At 41.2% G+C, this 21,749-nt stretch overlaps 3 protein-coding genes across 9 annotated transcripts in view; 2 read left to right on the top strand and 1 right to left on the bottom strand.

Annotated features, from left to right (window-relative positions):
* The window catches only part of LOC145466423 (rotatin-like), a 193,396-nt gene that overhangs the window by 101,575 nt on the left and 70,072 nt on the right, over positions 1–21,749 (top strand). The gene's annotated exons all lie outside the window — the stretch shown is intronic.
* LOC145466492 (origin recognition complex subunit 6-like) lies at positions 32–21,294 on the top strand. 3 transcript variants are annotated; one of them, XR_014041905.1, is made up of 8 exons: positions 32–1,097; positions 3,273–3,436; positions 4,258–4,338; positions 4,488–4,603; positions 5,258–5,326; positions 5,943–6,086; positions 16,909–17,052; positions 21,213–21,294. XR_014041905.1 is itself a non-coding variant. In XM_081450223.1 (7 exons), exons 1-7 carry the CDS (start codon positions 909–911, stop codon positions 16,944–16,946), a joined length of 801 nt encoding a protein of 266 aa, XP_081306349.1. In that variant the 5' UTR covers positions 32–908; the 3' UTR covers positions 16,947–17,392. The 3 variants fall into 3 exon arrangements, 2 of the variants coding, with proteins under 2 accessions (XP_081306349.1, XP_081306350.1); XM_081450223.1 differs by lacking the exon at positions 21,213–21,294 and having other exon boundaries at positions 16,909–17,392; XM_081450224.1 differs by lacking the exons at positions 16,909–17,052; positions 21,213–21,294 and having other exon boundaries at positions 5,943–6,743.
* LOC145466424 (uncharacterized) overlaps positions 7,556–21,749 on the bottom strand; it is a 36,218-nt gene continuing 22,024 nt past the window's right edge. For 2 of the 5 annotated variants that reach the window (XM_081450138.1, XM_081450139.1), the window contains 11 exons: positions 21,253–21,387; positions 19,676–19,923; positions 18,489–18,630; positions 17,400–17,534; positions 15,500–15,747; positions 13,652–13,811; positions 12,896–13,294; positions 12,237–12,501; positions 11,186–11,340; positions 10,376–10,653; positions 8,828–9,666 (listed from right to left, as the gene is read on the bottom strand). In XM_081450138.1, the coding sequence (XP_081306264.1) occupies positions 9,100–9,666; positions 10,376–10,653; positions 11,186–11,340; positions 12,237–12,501; positions 12,896–13,294; positions 13,652–13,811; positions 15,500–15,747; positions 17,400–17,534; positions 18,489–18,630; positions 19,676–19,923; positions 21,253–21,387 (2,732 nt within the window). In that variant the 3' untranslated portion in view covers positions 8,828–9,099. The other 3 variants (XM_081450142.1, XM_081450141.1, XM_081450140.1) reach the window with 3 other exon arrangements.

Here is a 21,749-nt window from a genome sequence, read left to right as displayed (position 1 = left end):
GTGCAAGAAGAGCCAAGAGGGGTGGGGGGAGGGGGTGGGGTGGGTAGGAAATGGAGTAAGTGCTTTCTACCATCATTATTTTGATGATCAATGTTAAAAAAATTCTTGCACAAGCTATTGCTTAGCAAATTAAATCATATCATGCACTCACTTAAAGTTGAGAAATTTATTTTCATGCCCCAGAAAATTGCCCAGCCCCCTCCCCTAAAAAAGGAATGGTCCGTCCCTTATTGTACACTCGAAATAACTGCAACTAGAGCCCTGGCCAAAAGGGTTTGGGACACTTCTCTTCAGTTTTCGCTCTGTTACAATTAAAACTCATAGAAATTGCATTACAAAGATATTTCGCTCACTTCCCCAGAACAAGGTTGAAGTCCTTTGGCTGTAGAGGATTTGTGACACAGCCTTTATTCCTGAGCACTGACCAATCCCCCCCCCCCTCCACCCCACCATTGTCCAGGGGTGAGGGGAGCAAATTGAATTGCTGTTTTCATAATGAGAAGGTCCCAAACGTTTTGGGATACTGGGCTCGTGTGCAGACTTGGCCAGGATTGAAGATAAGATAACCCCAAATTAATTGGGAAAATTTGTTCATAACCCTTCAAGATAAAATATAAAATATAAAGTGACTCCTTTTCCGGCAGCGCAGAAATTCTAATAGAGTATACGCCTAATACACCCATCCCATCTGGTGAAGGATGCCGGTATGGTTCTAAAACTGAAGAACAAACAAATGCACCCTCAAGCGTTGTTTCTCTACCTCTTACACCCACCTCACAGCCTCCCTCACAGTTTCTATTGGCGGAGGGAAATCTAGGCACTAGCATTTTCTTAACCGACGGAGAGCTGGGTACCATCGAAGCTTTTTGCCGCGAAAATTTCCAACTGGACAACTAGAAGACGACAAAATGGCGAATGAAACTCTTCGGTCTTTATCTAAAAGGCTTGGAATAACGACAGTAGATGTTTCAAAGAAGGGTTCTGAATTTGAGCGCTTGGTGGACGTTCGTGGTTGTTTCTTGACTTTAACTAGCGTGGCTAAATCTGTGATCTGCCTCGAGATTGCTGCGAATAATTCCCAACTTCCCGTGGACAAGGTGAGCTATGATTTTAAGATCATGAACAGAAATTCGCCCTGAGGTTATACATAATTGTATCAGTCCTATCCTATAAGCTGTCCGTCGTGGTTTCGATGTAACGGTTCTATGGAAAACAGGCGATCAATATTCTAAAGAAGCCAAGTTGTCAAACTCTAAAATTACACATACCACCTTCCCCAGAGGTGCCTGTCAAAACCTTGTTACCATGGAAACATCAAGGCATAGGAACAAGAGAATCTTGGCACATCAAGATTGTACACGATAAATGTTAGGAAAACTCATGAATTTAGCTAATTTGTTGTTGAACACTTTTGAAGCGATATATTGTAGATAACCTAGTGTAATTTAAATTCATGCATTAAAACGTGGGGTCACTGTGCTCGTTTAAGAGAAAACGAACAGTTATTTTGCTGTTGAGCTTAGCTTGAGGGGAGTCGATCTATTACGTTGTGTATGTGCATGCGCTCATGTGCATGTGTTAATGATGTGGAAATCGTGCGTAGTAGAGATGCGCAATACTGAGGAATCACCTTAAGTACAAATGTGTGAAAGCCGGTACAATTTAATTTTTTAAATGCTTTTAGAATTTCTGGGTAAATATGTGAAAACTAGTCAAAACTACACAACACAGTGGCCAAAGTGAGAGAAGCAAGTGGAAGCCTGCTGCACTAGTAAGAAACAACAGAAGCATCAGAAAATGCCCTTTTAGGCTAAACAGTGTAACTTGTTAATGGTTAATTTAAGTTTATCAATCTGTTTATTGTCACAACATTCAAGGTTCAAGTTGTCATCATGCACAACGAAAAGATTCCCACTGCGTGTCCTGATTTTTGTTTTTGTACATATAGATTTCTAAACATTTACATTTCTGATTATAATCCCTGCTCACTAGCTGTGCTCGCTCCACAGCAAAAATAATCAGGAGGATTGCAGAGACCATTTAAAAGTGGTAGGGCTAAAAGATCTGACCTGGAAAAAACTGATTACGGGCATAAGGGGTTCCAGCTTTTAACATTTATTAAAAAATCAACCCAAGAATATAGGTGGTTAAGGACTATAACCCTGCCAGTCTCTCCACCTTTGCAGTCCCTGAATCATCATCTCAAGCATATTATTAATAGTCTGCATCGAGCCAACTGGTCCATATACCATCAGAGCTTATCCCTGTTTCTGTAGCGTTATTAGCAACTACTCTCCCCTGGATGGGATAACAATCCATTACTGGGTTACCCCCAACATTAAATTTGTTGGTATCCCTGTCATACACCTGGGTAGGGAAAGTGCTTTGGAAAGTGCCAAGATCACAATGCAGTGACCCCAGCCAGGACTCAAACTCAGACTGCTCAATGTAGAGTCCGGTGCACTAATGTTGTGATTTATCATGGAACATTTTGTTGTATCAATTGTTTACTCCATTAGTTACCCAACTTGAGGTTTCTGTGCTAACCATGTTTTCAAAGGATGTTTCAATGAAATTTTTTTTTTTTTTTCAAAGCTGAAATTTCGGTTTCGGTGAGGTTTTGGGTTATTATATTTTTACATATTTTTTCTTTCATTTTCCCTATTTGTATCTGAAACAAAATTCTTGATCGTGATTAGTTCTCTATGCACCTATTTAGGGATATCCAATTTTAATCTTATGTAACTGGATTCCTGTATTTGATGCCTATGCCAATTTTGCACTTCAGTTGCATGAGCTTTAATGGTGTCATTCTTAACATTCCCTACATGTAAAACTAATGGAAAACTCTATTGACTTTTCCGCTCAAAAGAAGGTGTAAATTAATAATCTTGAAATTTGTTGCCAAGATCCTTGTTTGAAAATCAGAGAGAGGCCTAAATGATTTTTCACTCTGAGACTCTGAAAAGAACAAACAAATACAAGACTTTGTGACTTGTCACAAAGGACTCTGAGATTTCAAGATCAAATTATAAGTTTCCTGAAGGCTTACAAATTTCTATAGGTACCATTCAACACCCCTTAAATAGAGTTGAACCTTAAGCAGTCTTAAGAATATATCCAGTGATGACTTTTTTAAATACAGTTTGTGCTGAATTCTATTCGGATTCATATATTCTGTTGTTTAGAATTCCATCTCTCCCTTTGATTTACCTGTGACATATACCGGTAATCGAAAATATATAAAGTCACCCCTTCTTCCCTGGTTATAGAATGTGGCAACTCGTCTCTCTGGGATGACCAAGAAAGCATACATCCATGCTTTCAAAACAATAGAGTGTCTGTTAGGGAAGAAAAAGGAGTTTACCATCAAAGATCTTGCGGTGCAATTTGGTTGCATGGAGGCTTCAAACTTGGCTCAGCAAATCCATCAGAGGTACAGATGGGTCAATCTGTGTTAATACTAGTTTTGTCTTATTGTTTTTTGCTGTTATTGTAATTATTGTTACATAGGTTGCAAAATAGAGCATCTTGTCATATAGAGGGTACAGCTGAACCCCTCCATATGGACACCTTTCTAATACAGACAGTTTCCTGTCTACCAACAAAATTCTCATACATTTCCTCTAAAAAATACCTCTATAATACGGACCCTCTCTAAAACAGACTATGGACACTAAATCTTGGCCCTAAGGAGCAAATTCATACAAATTTAACCTCTTTGTTATGGACACTCCAGGGACCAGGTGTCAATAATTTGTGGTATATATGTACTATTTCCTGTCGGCAGTTACACAAACATTGACACTTTATCATTTAGATTTGGAAATTCAGAAGACACTCACTTTGAACCTGATGTTAGTTACTAAACACTCTTAACTGTCAGTGGAGAGAGTGACCTCTTAAATACACACAACTCTCTAATAGGGACACTTTGCTCTGTCCCTTTGGTGTCCGTATTGGAGAGGCTTGACTGTAGCAAAATGAAGGGATTTTGTCTAAAAAGGGTCAGAGTTTGAAGGTCTCAGCAGCACCACCCCACCTATGTTTTGATAAGGTGTTCCCTCTCTCCCCCTCCCTTCTGAATGCATGACCCTCTTGACATAGTAATTAGGACTTAATATTACCAGATCAAGTACCTATCAATAATAATTAGTGATAGGTACTTGATCAGATAATATTAAGTCCTAATTACCATGTAAGTAACAATTATTGTTTATAATCTAGTTGCTTTTATGAATATTTATTTTCAACAAGGTATAAACAAGATTTTGTTCAAGAAGCTGAAGACATCAGTCATCCAATCTTTGTAGCGACTGCATTATATACTGCATGCAAGTATGAATAAAATTATTATATTATTATTTATTTTATAATATCTATTCAAGTATGAATAAATTATTATCATCAAATGGTTATTGATTTTAAATAAATATTCTTTTATTGTTGGATAAATTATGTGAACACTGGTTTCATTGCTTCTTAAGGTACAAAAAGCTCAAAATAGACAAGAACAAGTTACTGAACATGTTGGCTACTAAGAGGTCAACATTTGACAGTCTGCATAAGAAGATGGAGAAAATACCTGACATGTTGAAATGTGGTAAGAGCGTCTGTCTAGTTTACTTGTGATTTCTTGTGAAATAGTGTACATCCATGGCTTTGAAGCATTGTGTGATTTTATTTATCAATCACCAAAAAAGAGACTTTCAATTGGAAAAACACAAAAACTGTAATCTTTATGTATAATTTAAGTTATGTAATGTGTAGCAAATGTAATGTAAGTAATGCAGGTAGCCAAATGTTAGTAAGTGTTGTATTATAAAGCTATTGCAAGTAATGTACCGTTAGTTTGTATAGTAAGCAATGTACTGTAAAAAAAAAAGACTTTGGAATTTAGTATCTCTAAGTGGTTAAATTGAAGTTGAGCCACACCCCATAAATCTATAGTGTTTATTGTCAAAATGTGTAACTAGGATAACCCTGCCATTTTTAGATTGGACCTTCCCCCCCTCTTGCCCAGCCTCCCAAATGCAGGGTGATACCCTGTTTCAGACATAGGTCGTGGAGAAATAGGCACATCTGCTGATGCATGTTAAGTGAGAAAGATCAGGAGAAAAAGAAAGAGGATTACAGAGAAGGAACACTCTTCCTTCTTGCTTGCTTGTTTGTTTTTCGACGTTACATTTGGCAAAGAAAAGCTAGACTAAATAAATTTAATTAATAAGTTTATGTTCTCCTTTATTTCTTTTGAAAGTTGAAAGCAGTAAAAGATCAACAAAAAGAGGTTATGGACTTCTCGGGAAAGTGAATGAAATAATTGAAAGTGAGTTCTTTAACCCTAAAGTAGCCTCTTCCAGGCGTTCAGTTATTTGGGGCGCAGCGCGAAAACCAGCATGCGAAAAATAAAAAAGCGCGCTTTTTGTACTTTTTCGCTTGCCTTTTTTAGTGCTTCGTCCCAGCTAACTATACGCCTGGAAGAGGCTAACCCTAAAGTGGAACACATTAAAACGTAGTGAGTATGAAGACAATGAATCAGAGGTGAGATCTACCCTGCTGGCAGGCAGTCTTTTTTCTAAGGATCCGAAGGAGCAATCGAACTGGCTCGCACTTTTGGCACGTGAAGAGCTGTGCAAAAGTGAAACACGCTGAAATGAACACGCCTCGCAACGTTTTCGTAGCAGCAAACGTTGCGCTAATTATGATCAAGTGCAACTTTTGGCAGCGTTTGCGGCGACGCGGCCAATATTTTTTTGGCGGCCAGGAGATGTTACGCTTAGCAAAATGTCCCTCCTACCTCCGCAATAAAATTGCGAACGGCGCATTGGACATCTACCAAAATATATATATGGAATTTTGCTATGTAGGTATTCCAACTGCTATTTTCCTCTGAACTTAGAACTTGATATTTGAGTTTTAATGAGTGTTGTTATGTTTTACAGCTCAACCTCATTCATCAAAACAATCAAAGGAAGACGATGAAGAGGCAAACGCAGAGGACAGAGATTATGAAGAATGGAAGAGGAGAATTCTTGAATCTGCAGCGAAAGCCATGGCGTCTACGGGAAAGAAAAACAACGAAAAGAGTAACTCATAATATTTTGCAATTCATACATTGAGATGTTACAATTCAATTTGTTGTAGAACGCTGTTGCTGTGACTTATTCGAACTGAGCAGTTATATGGGTCGTATGTCTTCCTCTTTTTTTCTGTCTCTTCTGCCTTCAACGATTTTCGCTTAGATATCTGGGATCTGGTAAGTCGCGTGATTTTCCTAAACCAATCAAAGAAAGGACGCAGTTTTCTCAGCCAATGATCTGCGACTTGCCTTGTTGCATCTACCAGCCGTGCATAACAGGTCACTCCATAAAGCTGATGAAGACAGATAAAGGGAAAGTAAAGACAGCTTAGACTCCGTCCACACTATGCTTGAGTTTTCACTCTGGAGATGCGTCAATGTTTTCCGTCCACACTACGCAGGAGAAAGTTGAAAACGCCACAATCAACGGTCATTTTGGATTTGTGTTTGAAGAAAACTCGGTCAGGGAAATCACATTATTACCGTGATGTCGTCTTTTTCGAAAAGCTCCGTTTTCAAAATGTTTTCCGTCCACACTAAAACACAAAGCCGGCGTTTTCAATTCCTTTGATTTGAAGAGCGTTTTCGAAAAGCTCTGTTTTCGTGATGGATTAGTGTGAACGTGGTAGTGTAGACGAGTCCTTCCTGCCCTGTGTCCAGAACCGTAACTGCGATCGTTCTTCTTTCTTATAAACTTTCTATTATGTTGTACATATAAATATATGTAAGAAATAAAGCTGATATGAAATATTACATCTCTCATCGTCCCTCCAAGGTTCAAAGATTCAGATGAATATTTTTATCAGCATTGCATCCTATTATTCTAGTTTCGTAACAGGGCTCAATAAGGACCGCACGAAACTTCATTCAAATTCTCTTCGAGTTGCATCGGACCGCATAATTATTAGCTATGTAATGCATAATTCGTTCATGCATCTCATGAAGTTCTTCATTGCGACAGCGGCAGCTCTCTTGCACTGTAGATGGAGTGATCGGTGCTAAATCTGTATTATTAATAATCAACTCCAGTGAATATAATGGTTGTCTACCTCTTCGCGGTTGTCAATTTTGAATTGTGAATTGGGTTGTCGATTTTTCCCGCACTTACGTTCGTTTGCCTTCGGCTTCAAGGTTCTACGGCGGGCTCTGATTGGCTCATTGCGGTATTTCGGTTCGTTATCATTGGTTTTTTGACAGTCACACCTTAAACACAAATCTACGTAATCCAACACATTTGGCCAATCACAACAAAGCAAATAATGCAACGAACGAATCACAGCTGGAAGCAAAGGTAGAAATCGTTTTCAGCGCGAAAAAACGCGCACAAAGCCAAGTCACGATTTGTCTGAATACTATAGGCTGGATAACAGTCGTTTTTGTGGGTTTCTTGGTAAAGCATCAGGCGATTGAAATCACCAAGCATGAATTAAGTCACATCTTAGCTCTTGAAATTGTTGAGTAGTTTATTAGAGTCACATCTAATGTCACCGGAGTTGCTAATGCCTTACGAACTGGCATTCCTCTACTATACCTTTTCAACTAATTGTACCGTAGTCACAAATAGACTACAAATTAAACTCGTGGCGTGCAAGTATGCGACGGTGTTAACCATAGCAGATAATGCCAGAGGTCGAGGTCTCAGTACATACATACATCTCGAAAATACCCGCGTCTGCGCAATTGCCAAACGACAACGGTATACCAAAAAAATATGTTTATTTGGGCGCTTTTCTCCCTCTATGTTATACATACTATAGTTTACTATGTTGCAGTTTCCAGTTAGTCTCCTTGGCTGCCGTTATTACGATCGTCACGCAACGCGGAGGAGACTAGTTTCCAGTGGGCTTGGCTGAACAATCTTGTGTAGGCGTTCATGGCATGTTTGCTTTAATCCAGCTGTACAGTTTAGCAATGTTAGTGTACACTCCGTAGTACTGGCCAGCACAACCCCATCCCCAGCTGGTTGTGCCTACGAGATACCAGCGGTTGTCCTTTTCACAAACAAGAGGACCTGGAGAAGATAGAGAAAAACACATATTGGAGAAAATGAGCCCTGACCTAGTTGCACTACCTGGTCAATATTGCTGCGCGCGTTCCTTGAGAAAGGTGGCGGTCACATTCGCAAGTTAAGCAAAAACAGTAGTAGTTTTGTATCATATATTTTATACCGGAGACAACGAACACAAGGGACTGAAAATGATAATCGAGAAGCTTCTTGTTGAGATTATTTGAGAACTCGTTACTCAAGGACAGTAATGGAACTTTACTATGAGTACGCTAAGAATACGACATGAAGTTAAGTTTACTGATTAGACCGTTAAGTTTAACAGGGGTTTCATTAACATTTTCAGCGTTGGCAGGATTGCAACTGGTTCACGCACAGACAGGCAAAACTTTTTGAACTGAACTTCTTTGTAAGAAAAACTTTCTTCTGGATGGTCCAACCAGGCGGGTAGAAATCATCCTCAAAGCCGGTCAATTTGCGCGATGCCCAGCTCTTAATGAAACCTCTGCCGTTGGTCGACCAGGAACATTACTTTTACCTCCACTATCCCCTTGACAGGCATCAATTCCTCCCCCTGAAAACCCAGCACAGATCATGTTGGATGTTATGAGCTCTGGTCGATAGTTCCGCTTGCAGTCCTCCTGTGAAATTAAGGGGACTCTTGCCTCCCTTAGAACAGGAGATGTAGTGCCACCTTGACGGGTGCGACCCCAACCTGTGATGGCGCATGCTCCTGTGCAAAATCGAAGCATACAAATACATTAATAACCCGCAGAAGGTTTGCCGAGCAAACTGAGCTCTCGAAGTTGTTCCTCATTTTATTTCGGTCCCATATTTGACCTGAACACAGTTAGCAGTTTGCCCACTAAAACCACTCGAAGTTGTTTTGCCCCCATATTTAGCGTGAATATGGATAGGGAATTATTTAGCTAATCAGAAACTGCCAGCCCAGTTAACTTCGCGTTTATTTCAGAGAAGCTTCCGTTAACTTGTTGAACATTGTCACCAATCAGGGCTAATTATTTATTAATAAAGAACGCGACGAGAGTCGTCGCCGACCAGTGAACATCAGAGATATTTTAGCGTGAACCAGAGTCTCCGCAAAAGTATCCGCCATCTTGGATTTGAACACCTGTAGCCGAGACCCTGGGTACCAGCTTACTGTACTTCGTATCTTTAATAAGAAGGGCGGGTAATAAGTCACTGTAGAAGAACACCTGAGGTCTGCACTAAAACCTTTACAGTAAGTTGTTTCAAGAGGATGTTTCCTTTGCAATAACACTGCATCGCGTAATGTTTCACTGATCGCCTTTCCTTTCATCACCAAGGCAATATAACTGATAATGGGTGGGGGCTGGGGTTGAACGACGTACTTACCAGGAGGAAAGTCAGCATTACTGCTTTGTAGGCACACTGGTCCCACGTGACTGTTGAATTTGGCGGGAGAAGCCAGCTTTATGACAGCAATGTCCCGATCATGAGAAACCGCCAGGCCGTACGACGCATGCGTGTACACCGCGGCAATGTCAATGTCTTGTTCGTAACCTTCAGTCGTTTCAAAATGGTGCTCACCAAGGCGAACCTGTGTTGAAGACATCGAGAGATTTTAGCTTGGGTGGTAAACTGAGGACGGAGGGCACTATATACAATACTCTCATACCTGCATTTTTCCCTCCCCACCTACGACAGTTTAAGAGTAGTTAGCGGAAGTTAAGATGTTGGCTCAAAAACCAAGTTACCTTACGTCATAGTTTTTGTGTAAAAAAAAGGTTAAAGATTTCTCTTTTTGGAGAAAAAGTTAGGGGAAAGAATCTGATCCGAGGTACAGCTTTTACGGTGATTACTTATTAAGGCTAGGGAAGTTCAAGAGTGCTCTAATTCTTTAATACATGGCCTGGCTTCAGCCTGGAACAATTTGATTTGCCGACGAAAGGAGGGAGGTCCCTACTCGCTAGTGCAATCATAATCATTAAATCTTTTCTCGAAATGTGATAAAGAATGTCCTCGCTCACCCTGTAGTATTCTCTTCGAGAGCTTTTATCACGAAGATTTTCCGAAGATTTCAGCTTTTCCGAAGATTGAACACTCGAAGGTCTCGCCAAAAAAAGCTTCACATTTATTATTTTTATTTTCAGTTTCCACGATGGGCCGAAGACATCCGACCGTTCAACGACCATTTTTGACTCTAGGTACCTGCGGCCGTTCTCTTGGTTCGTCGCACTTCTTGGAGAAGAACCTAACGTGGTCATGACAAGATGCGCACGCAGTCAGTTGCGTGACACGATACCCACCTTGTAGTCCTTGATAAAAGTATCGGTATCAGAAGGGACGCAATGCGCAGCTGTAACCACGTGATATGCGGAAACCAAGGTTCCTCCGCAGTCTTGAGACTTGCAAGTCTTACACATGATAGCCACTTGCCAGGGCCATGCCCCAGGGGTTGAGATTTTTCCCCCAATGATTTTACCGACGCTGAATTCGGAAACGGAGCGATTGGTCGCCTTCACGCCACAGGTCATCGGAGGGGGAGTGGTCGTAGGGGGATCCGTCGGAACGTTCCTCTCTAGAGCTGTGCCAAGAAACGGTGGAGAAGACTTATGAATAAAACGCCTGCAAATTTTTCTTATAGGGACGAGATGGATTTAAGCTCTTGGAACAGTAGTCTAATGACTATCGTAGGACTAAAATGTAATCATCTGACCATGCAACCCAACACCAATAGGAACTCGAAGCTAAAACATGCAACCAGTGCCAAGCGCGGGAAAACGCAAATGAACCAATGGTGACGCGTTTGCTTTTAGCTTGTAATTCCTGATTGGTTGATCTGTAAGTTAGTATGTCTTCCCTGAATGGTGGATGAAATTGCAGAGTTTAATTTTAACCATTTGAACATTTCAGCAAACTAACGTAAACTCAAAACGGACGCATGATTACTTGCGTCAATCAAGCCAAAATTGCCAGCTTGAACTGATTGAGGAAGCTGATCTTAGTCCAGTTCTGGCTCTTCATTTGTCTTTCACGCAACGCTGCGCTCTTGGGAGCGGAAGCGTTGCGTGACAGCGAGAGAGCTGTAGAACTGGACTAAGGTGAGTTAAACTTACACAGTTTACAGATGAAGGGTAAAGGACGCGAGCACCGACTATCCAGCCAGCTTGCTGTGATGGAGCTCATGTAAACACAGTCTTCATTTAGACCCCAGTTGTTGGGTTCGCCTCTCGACCATTTGGTGTACGTCAGGAGACTTCTGTCCTCCCATCTTGATGGAAGAAAGACATGTTAATAATTGACTTTGTGTTAATTGTCTTATCTATTGATAAAAACAAACTCACACTTCTAATTTTTATAAGTACACTTGATCTTTAAGAGGGACGGGCCAGGGCTTGCTTTCAAGCATTTTCTGTGTCAAACTTGGGGCTTGCATTGTTGGCCGGACACGTCACACCAATAGGGATAACCTTTGCCGAGTTAATAGTTGTAATGCGGAAAGTACGGATTGAGGAAAGTGAAGAAACTGTATATTGTTGGATAGGAACCTTACCTGGCACACCGAATGTCAGAGAAAAAAGTCAAAAGACAACCGTGGGTTTTATTACTTTCTTCTGGATAGCAGATTAAAGGCTAAGACTTGGCAGGGCTGTCCAAACGGAAAAATGGCGCAGAACAATGAACAGAGAATTGAAAGAATATGGCCCTGTCGGTTACCTTATCACCTGACAGTTTAAACAGTAACACAGTGCTTTCTCTTATCACCATCTGTTTGTCACGGAGCACGGAGAGTAAAGACAGTTACACAACACAACTTGCCATTAACAGCATTCAAGAGAGGATAAAGGGTACATATAGTTCTTATTCCCAAGGTAATCCCTCAAGTTATTTTTAGATCTCCTCCACTTTCGGAAATTCCAGGAGCTTCTAGAAATAGCCAATTCTGTGACATGGAGTTTGCTCCAGCGAACAGCCCTATCTGCTTGACACGAATTTTAATTCTCCACGAAAACATCAGGACAATGCACGTGATAACATCCGCAGAAGAACTGGGTACCATGTCTAAAAATAACCTAAGAGGGATTACCTTGGGAATAAGGCCTATATGAAGGATTAACCCCTACCCCTGCATCCTCTCTTACTAGACTACAAAAACGTTTTACTTACGAGAACGCGTTGTTGGAAGAACGTTTGAGTCCTATCCAGAATCCGTAGCTGCCTTCAGAATTCTTTTTCATTAGCGTTGACACTAAAGCTTGTTCGCTTGATGACGTGATACTCACGAGGTCGGCACGTGATGCTTGACACACTTTATTCGCGTTACTGCGGGACCTGGAGAACACAGCACTGTAGACTTTGTAACAGTCGTTACCCTGCTTATGCCAACCGCGTGGACACTGGGGTGTCGTTATTTTTCCTTTAGCAGTCGACACTTGGAGAAACAAAAAATAAATTACTTTGAAAGAAAGTTGAAGCTCTTATATACTTACGATATGCATGGCAATGACGCAAAGTTATAAAGTTCTTATCTTCTGTTAAGACTGTTTTAAAACTGTATTTTATGTTGAAAACGGAATAACGTTTGTCACATATATAAAACAAGCGATTGAAGAGATATAAATTCTGTCACTTGTTGAGTTCATATATAGAAAGGCACACCAGCCTCACGTGGATTTATTGATAGTTGCCTCTATTCTAACTGTTAGCTGACTTAGAGGTTGCTTGGTAACCCCTCGATGAGCGCGACACAGTCGCTTGGTAACCGCTTCAGTTTGTTTCGGAAACCATGGTTAGGAAAATTCGAAAGTGAGATCGTTAAAACTCACCGATCTCGCATATGAAGGGATGTGTTCGAGCATAAGTCCCTGTACATGTAGTGTCCAACCATCCGCCACTATATCTGTACATTTCCACACAGTCTTCGTCACCGAGCAAGTTGTTCGGCTCGTTTCTGGCCCACTGGGTGAATGTTAGTGGTTCCCCGTTATCCCAACGCGAAAATGCCCCCGCGGAGTCCCGGCGGAGTCCGATCCAAGCCGCGTAGTCCCCCGTAAGTTGCGAAGTCAAGCTCCTTAAGAAGTTGAATTCGTCGGCGTCGTTGATGGCAATGAGAGATCCGCCATGTTGTTGACAGCGAGCTTTTGCATCGTTCCAGAAAACTTTTTCATTGATGGCCTTGTAGCATGATCTTTGATATCTAGTCCAACCTGCTGGGCAGCTTACTTCTAAAAGGAATTCATGTAGCATGAGTGTGCAGAAAGTAAACAAACTGTTACATAGAGGCTATTTGCTCTGTAGAATACTTATCATGCGCGTTAACGAAGATTGCTCGCAGAAGTTTCGAAAGGCCGTTACAAGTTGCCATTTTGTTAATAGACTTCTTTGCATGTCTGCTTTTTTTTCCTTCACAACAGTGACTGCTTTATTTATTATTATTTTTTTGTAATTAAGGTAAAGCGCGTTAAATTTTAATGCAATAAGGTCATTTCTGAAAAAGGTGCGCTTCATACAGTGGGGGCGTTTTGGAGGCGAGGTGCTATGCAAAGTCGAACATAAAAGATGTCATAGTTTTTGAAACTTACCTTCGATACTCTTTAAAGGAATGGTTCTTGTAGTTGGTGGCATGGGCGTGGTGGTTTCAAGGGGCTGAGCTGCCGCACCGCAAATACCTGGGATCAGTCTGATCTCATCTAGAGCTATATCGCTTCTATATCCACCGCCACGGACAGCTTCGAATACAATCTGCGTTCGATTAAAACACAATTGTGACATCAAAATAGTGAGCGTTTATACTTACGCTTGAATCTCCTCAGTGGAAGAATGATACTTAAGGTAATATGTTTAATGCACCATACATCCTTCACTTATCTTTAAGAAGGCAGTGTATCCGTGCGGTAGGGCGCCCTACAGTGGGAGAAATCGGGAAGTCACGGTTTCAAGTCCCGCTGTGACCACGAGCTGGTGTTTTTTGTACGGCGTGGCTCGCTTATTCCATCTACTGAGGAAGGGGTAAGCCCGAAACGTTTAATAAACCAGCTACTATCATTGATACTTTCAAAAGCCTTTTCAGCCTCATATATATTTAGTTTATCGTCTTAGTGTCACGCATCTTATGAGGTTTTTTTTTTTGCTTATTTCTACTGATGTTGTTTTTCTTTTTTAACTTTTAAGTTTAACTGGAATTATTTGTTTCTGACATTTAATTGCTCGGTCCTTCGAGGATTTGTGCTATGAACACTGACAGAGATTAACTGAAGGATAGTTTTTTCATTTTTTTTTTTTTCTTTTATCCTCTGCGTATAAACATGTGTAAAGTGGCACATGGTTCCATTGAGCCACTGCGCTATAACAATTAGATTATTAGCTCTCGGTTTCTATCGCGTGATAGTTCACTCACGACACGCATAGAAATCGAGAGCGAGTAATGTAATTGTTCTAGTGCAAATCTACTAGCCCTGAAATACTTAGACAACAAGGTAGAGTCCACACTTCCAAAACATAAAGAAGTGGCCACCATTTTGTTAACAACACGCACATTGCTACGCTACTCACTATCTGCATGAAAATTGTTCCACGAGCACGTGTTAGATATGAGATGATAGATAGCCAGCTGGGCGCGTAGCGCCGAGTTGGCTATGATCATTTTATATCCAACAGCGCGGGTGGAATAATTGTTTTATTAAAAACTCCCATCAAAATACATAAAACTAAACTAAAATAATAATAAAAACGCCTCAAAAAAATCACGCGTACGCTTACCATATTTGCAGAGCATGGTATGATTAACAATTAGACCCGCAGCCCGCAAGGACTACGGGTCGAAGCCCACTGGGCTATTCTCTACTTTCCAATTGCCCATAATTCACTCTGTTTGCCCCCAAATTTTGCATAAACTATTGTTGTGAAATGCTCTTGGGAATATGCAGACCTCCCAAGAGCATTTCACAGCAATAGTTTATGCAAAATTTGGGGGGCAAACAAAGTAAATTATGGGCAATTGGAAAATAGAGAATTGACCCGTGGCCCTTGAGGGCGAAGGGTCTAATTGCTTTAGTATCACCCAACTAGTCGGACAGAACAGGCAATATTAAAGTTAGCAAATGCAAGTTGAGGAAATATTTATTTGGGAACAAAACGAGAGAAAGTGTCACGCTCGATTGCGCCAATTTCGTTCCTCGAGGACTATTACTAATAGTTCCCCGGTAGCGTAGCCAATTAAAATGCAGGATTTGCATTAGTCCACCAGTTGGGTGATACTAATGGCTAATAACCCATGATGGCTGAGCCAATGAGAATACTTGAATTGCATTATCCAGTGATCCAGTTTTTAATAACACAGAATAGATAGCGAATAGCGTAGCCAATAAGGAAACGGCATTCGTGATAGAACGCAAGTAGATTTATACTAATCAAAAAAAACTCAGGATTGCCTGAAATTGCGCTGTTGTCCGAATGTTGATCTGCATTCCATCCCACGTGTCTCCTGTGTTAGTGTTATGTTCCCACACAACTTGTTCGCTAGATCCCAACTTGCCGTAGACCCGAAGAGTTCCCATCTGTGATCCGTGCATGTTGAATCGAAATGCCACGCAGGTGTCTCCAGTCATGAGCGGCGAGAGTAGGCGGGCTCGATCACCAGGCCGCCGGGGGTTGGAAGCCTCAGCATATATGTAATAGCCTGGAGGTAAAGACGTGAAGAGAAGAGTCAAATGGTTGTCAGCATCGGTCACCTTAGCAAGGGTGGAAATAGTTCGAACAAATTCTGTTTTGTTTTCGTTCGATCGCAAATCTATCTACCAAACTTGCGACATACTAAACACTCATTTTCTCTTTGGCCAATTCGAGGCTAGAACTTTTCTTAAAACTGTATACATATTACTGTCTGCTTGAGATTTCTAAAATCTAAATGGAAGGCGCAGGTTATACACTGTAATTTTACGTTTGGGGCTGTGGTTGAAAAAAATTAATGGTAATTTAATGGCATGAATAAACGAGTATAATTAAGGATTTACACTACGAGTCATATTCGGAAGTTCTCTTCAAAGTGTAAGTGCTATGGTATAAATCCTTAATTACGCAATCTTTGACTGGGAAAATTACGAAAGGACGCACGTTAATTTTTGCCACATTCAAAATCAACGCTAAATTGCCCTGCTCTCAATGAAGTAATTATCTCAGTCATATGATGACGTATCTAATATTCTCACGGGAGAAAGAAGCGCCGACTTCCAATTCTACTTGAGGTTATAAATGTGTGCTCCGCCGGAAATCCGAGTATATTCATAACGAGGCAGGTTAGAATGTTTTTCGGTTAGAATCGTACCCAGATCCGCACGGGAATTGGTGGCATATTCAAAAGGGAAAATATAACGCCCGGGCGGAGTATGGGGTTGGACGCCTGGATGTTGCTTATACAGTGTAGACGTGTTAATAAACCGCTGTACATGTTTACCTTGCTTGCCTGTAGTTAGCACGGTTAGGTTTGCTTGCGGTTAGTGTCACTCCAGTTTGCTTGCGGTTAGCGTCACTCCATTTTGCTTGCGGTTAGCGTCACTCCATTTTGCTTGCGGTTAGTGTCACTCCATTTTGCTTGCGGTTAGCTTTCATTTGTATGTTAGGGTAACTCTATATTAATTTATATTACTGTTCATTATATGTAGTTTAAATTTTACACTATCCGGCAGCTAGCAGCTCGGTGGTACAGTAGTAAGTAAGGGCACAGTGGCCCGGGTTCGACTCCCAGTGAGGGCAAATTTATGTAGTTCTTTTTCGTCATAAAATAGTTACAAGACTTAGAATTTTAAGTCATATTTAGTTGACATACTGTTTCTTCGTTTAGGAACCCGAGAGGAAGTCACCCTCAATCTACGCCCGTAAGGTAGAAACACCCTATTCAAAATGGCCTCCATATTTCAGAAGAAGGCTTCCAGGCTGCCGCGTTGTTTTTGGTATTATCCGCACCAAGGGGAACCGAAAGCGAATGGTAAGTGTAAAATTAATCCAATAAGGTGAAGATCTGTAATTGCTTAACGCCTAAAAAATCAAAGAAATGAGTTAATTCGGAGTGTGATTTCCGAACGTCAGATCGTGTGATTGAAGCACGTGGCGAGCGGTCAGTGTAGAACGAAGACAGTGGACTGCAGACTGCGGACGGCAGACTGCGGACTGGGGGTATAATGACTGTAATGAAGACTGAGGGAAATGTATGCCTGGAGGCTTGATAAATCGATCCATGGAGGTGATTTTTCGTTGATATGAAAGGCACAAAAAATGCTGATATTGCGTGACATCGTTATCCTTGGGCTACACTAGTTTATTGCGTTATCTTACCATTTCCTGAGAAGTCAGCTGTGGGTCCCGTGCTGGGGGTGCTACTCGTTGGTCCTTTGTTGAAAGTCCAGTCAAAATCCTCACTGTTGTCTTGAGTAAAACCACACAACGACTTGCTGTCGAAATTACAGTACACTGAAACACAAAGCAGGATACTTTTTTGAATCAAGAATCTGCAGGTCTGAGTCGTATGTTATAACTTAATTAGTTATAGACAAAGAAACAAACACTTTTGGTTACCAGGTAGCTTGCGATCGTAGAATGAGTTGAAGGCGATTTTTTGCCAGCCTCGAGGCATCCAGCGCTATTAGGGAGTTTAAGAACCAGAACGGGACGCCGAGGACGACGTCGATTAAAAAATGATTTTATATTTTACCTAGGAGTCTCGCGATATTCTACTGTCATTTTCCTTTGTTTGTCAATGTCAAAACTATCACGAAACTGAATCTGGGACAGAGAGAAACATTTGAAATAAAAATTACAAATAAATTAGCCGTCGCGGTTCACGTTCTCAGGACAACGTTGTTAGGGAGCTTAAGCAACGACGACTTCGACGCCGAGGACTACGCCTAGTAGAAAACGAATTTATATTTTACCAGCAATATTCGCGATTGTGTAGATCTGTTTGGTACACCAATGGCTCTAAAAACGTGCTCAGGCTAAATATGCAATGACATCGTTCAGTTCCAAATAGAAATACGAAAAATTAGTCGTCGTCGTCCACGTTCAGTATACGACGCAGCACTTGGTCATTTAACGTTGTTGTTTTGCAGAGGACGGCAAAGAAATGTACCAAAAATTATAACCCACGTACACAGCTATTGTTCTGCTCATTAACCCTTTTGTTTAGCGACGTTCTCGTTGTCGTCGTGGTTTTATTAAACTCCCTGTTGAACTCTTAGAAACGCGACGTGATTTCACGTCGTTGTCGACGTGTTCCTTTATAGTTCATCATTTTCTCTTTGGTGTTTTCCTATCTAAGTCAACTACTATTTTCAGGTTATTTTGCACGTCCGTGACTGAGTCCCTTTAAACATGTCTATGAGCAACTGATGTGTGCAAACCTCCCCTCCCTACCAAAGAACCCACCTTGCTTAACTGCTGGGGTAGGCTTAGTAGTAGGAGGGGGCTTGGTGATCACAAATTGGCTACAGTCTCCTGGTGTTAATCGGATCTCGTCCAGCGCGATATCTCCGGCATGTCCCAGACCTCTCTCAGCTTCAAATACTATCTGTAATGTACACAAGCTAAATGAGAAACCACACTACGTTGATATTTTTCCCTAGGAAGAGTAGAATGAAGGAAAAGTACATTAAAAAAAACAAACAAAAACAAAACAAAACAAAACAAAACACAAAACAACAACAACAACAAAACCCGACCCACCAAAATATAGTTAAGACTGAGGTTGTTTGCCATTTACACGGAGAAACCGGTTCGTCAACGGTTTGGGCATATAGTAAGCAAAAATGCCTGAAAGAGGCTAGGACGAATTCGACCTGATAATTCCAAGATGGCGGTGAAGAATCTGCAAATGGTAAGCACTCTTTTCACTCGTTTATTTCGGTTGGAAATTTTGGACATACCTTTGAAGACGTTTCGTTTATTAAGCAAATTTTCCGGTCGGTGGAGCTAAAATTGTCTCACCATTTACATTCTGACCGAAATTTCAGGAATTTTTTGGTAAATGGTGAACAGCCTGGGCTACCAGCTGAACAAAGATATAACAATGAATTAAACAAGATTGAGACTCAAGACAATAATAAGTGTGATGTGCAGTGCAGACCAATAATAAACTTGGATGGACTTTCGCCTTTTGTGCACTAAACTGGACAATAATTACATGTCACAGTAAATGGTTTGAACCCAGGAGTATCAGTAGTTCGTATAGTGTGATCGTCCGGGTGAGTGTAGTTCTGAAAAGAACTGTTGTTGGTGACTGACGTTTCGACAACCTGAGCGGAAGTCATCTTCAGAGTGACTCTGAAGATGACTTCCGCTCAGGTTGTCGAAACGTCAGTCACCAACAACAGTTCTTTTCAGAACTACACTCACCCGGACGATCACACTATACGAACTAATAATTACATGTTTCCGTCTCTTTCTGTCAAAATAAAGGACAACAGTCAGGGACTAGATCGAACATCTTTCGCTCTCGAACAACAAGGCCCAAATCCAAATGAAAACGCCACTGTCGACGAGCTTGCCGAAGATATGAAATTTAACTTTTGATTTCGATCCTTCTCAATAAAAACGTCGTAAATTGAAGAGTTTACCTGGTAAGGTTGGACGCCTCGAATGGTAATTTTAGCTGAATTCCATACATCTCCACGGTTATCGCTGTACGATCCTACCACAGTCGCTTGTGAGCCCACCACAACAAATACACGTAACGTGCCCATCTGACCGCCATGCATGTTAAAGTAGAATTGCAGACAATAGTCACCAGCCAGTCTGGGCGAGAACAGGTGCGCGCGGTCACCACTCTGGCGTGGAAATGACGCCTCGGCATAGATGTAGTAACCTAGAAAAATTGGAAAAAAGTACAGAATTACTAGAAAACCTGAACTGTTTTTATTTGGAATCTATTCCGAGTAAACGGGTGTGTTGGCAACTGCCTTAGTTGCGTACATAACTGCGATGATCTATAATGTATTTTAATGGCGTGTGTGTTGTCGCAAACTGATTTTCATCCACCCCTGGTAAGATGATTGTTGTTTGAACTGACAAAAATTCCACTCTGGTAACGAAGTAGCACCACAGGGTTTCTGCAACGCCTTGGATAGGTTGTTAATTGCTCGTGAATTTCTGTTCTCTTCTGCACCAATCAGAGACAATACTCCGAGTTCTCAAGAGCTACATCATTAGACGTCTCGAGCAGGGAATGGAAATAACGCTTCTCGGAATCTCCGGTAGAACATGTGAGAGACTCACATGATGCGCGATACGGCGAAAAGTAAGGTGCAAGATTGAAAGAGCTCCTTGAAAAGTCAAGTAATCGGGTAAACACAGACCGTTTGGGCTTAGCACTTCTTCAGTGTGGAAAAAAAACCCCACCTATTTACACACCAAGGAATGGCTATGCCTGAAACTTAAGCAGTATTCACCTAACTGTCTGAAACTTCAAATACAGTAGCCTTTTCAGTCTTGCACATAGATCGGAATCTCGCCTACGCGGATAACTCTTAACTTGTAGTTCAGTAAGGTTCAACATGTAAAAGTGAGACAATTTCGAGTAGAAGCTGCAAACTTTGGTTTCCTTGAACTCCTTAATAAGGTGTCATATACATGAAGAAAAGTAAAACTTAAGATGAACTGCTACGATTTACTGTTTAGTTTATATCTGCCATTTTCTGGTATAGCATACTCCGAAATATATAGTCCAAATTGTAGTGAATTGTTGATTAACACGAACTAATCAAAATTTTGACTCGAAGCTATTAATATTACAAATCGAATGTGGTTTAGCGTTTTCTGTACTCTTATCGACAACGATATGCGTCATCACAATGGTCAAAATGCGCCTCGTGAGCCCACAACGAACTTTGACCTCTGTGATGACGTATATCGTTGTCGATAAGAGTATAGACAACACTAAACCACATTCGATTGGTTTTTAACCCCAATATCAACGTCAAAGAAAATGTGAGAGTGAGTGTGACCAAGAGCGTGACACATCGACGCGAACAGCGTTGTTTGGACTCTTATCGCAACGGCAAATTAACCAATCAGATTGCGAGATTAGTAGCAATTGTGGTAAAAAACCTTTTTCTCTAGATTGAGATCGTGTTAATGTGAGCCTATACTTTACAGGGTTGTAGAAGGTGTACAAGAGAAGCTTCCAATTCCTGACCTGTCGAAGAGACGTCAGCGCTCGGTCCAGTTTCCGGCGCGCTTGACGTAGTTCCCCTGTTAAACAGCCAGTCGTACTGGTCACCAGTTCCCTGCGTGAATTGACACAAAGACTGGGCATCGAAGTTGCAGTACACTAGGAATCAATCGTGGCAAAAGGTTAGTTGTTGTTGGGGGTAAATTATCTCCCCTAGCGGATGGGGTACTCAAGAAAAAAAACATGAGGCAGAGAGACAGGAAAAAATCCAATTCCTGACCTTTCGAAGAGACGTCAGCAGTCGGTCTAGTTTCCTCTCCCACCCCCTCCCCCCCCCAAAAAGAAAATAACATTGTAAACACGATAGATATGTCAGTAACACGCTATCTTGAACTGTATTCTCCATTGCAAAAACACTCGTTCAAATCCTGCCTGCCCTAAGCAAGTCGGCCCTAAGCAAATTATCATCCCTTAGAATACTGTATATTGCATCCCTGATCCAAATTTACTATAAAGGATAT

Source organism: Orbicella franksi, chromosome 13 (assembly GCF_964199315.1).
Source record: "Orbicella franksi chromosome 13, jaOrbFran1.1, whole genome shotgun sequence".
In the NCBI taxonomy this organism is placed as follows: domain Eukaryota; kingdom Metazoa; phylum Cnidaria; class Anthozoa; order Scleractinia; family Merulinidae; genus Orbicella; species Orbicella franksi.
Note: the sequence above shows the minus strand (reverse complement) of the source record. Positions and strands in the feature narration are given on the sequence as shown.

What these genes read in the sequence shown, in the direction of transcription:
- LOC145466492 (XM_081450223.1), top strand. Translation starts at nt 909, where the DNA reads ATGGCGAATGAAACTCTTCGGTCTTTATCTAAAAGGCTTGGAATAACG. An exon ending in CCCAACTTCCCGTGGACAAG is followed by an intron (nt 1,098 to 3,272) that starts GTGAGCTATGAT and finishes CCCTGGTTATAG; the next exon opens with AATGTGGCAACTCGTCTCTC. An exon ending in GCATTATATACTGCATGCAA is followed by an intron (nt 4,339 to 4,487) that starts GTATGAATAAAA and finishes TTGCTTCTTAAG; the next exon opens with GTACAAAAAGCTCAAAATAG.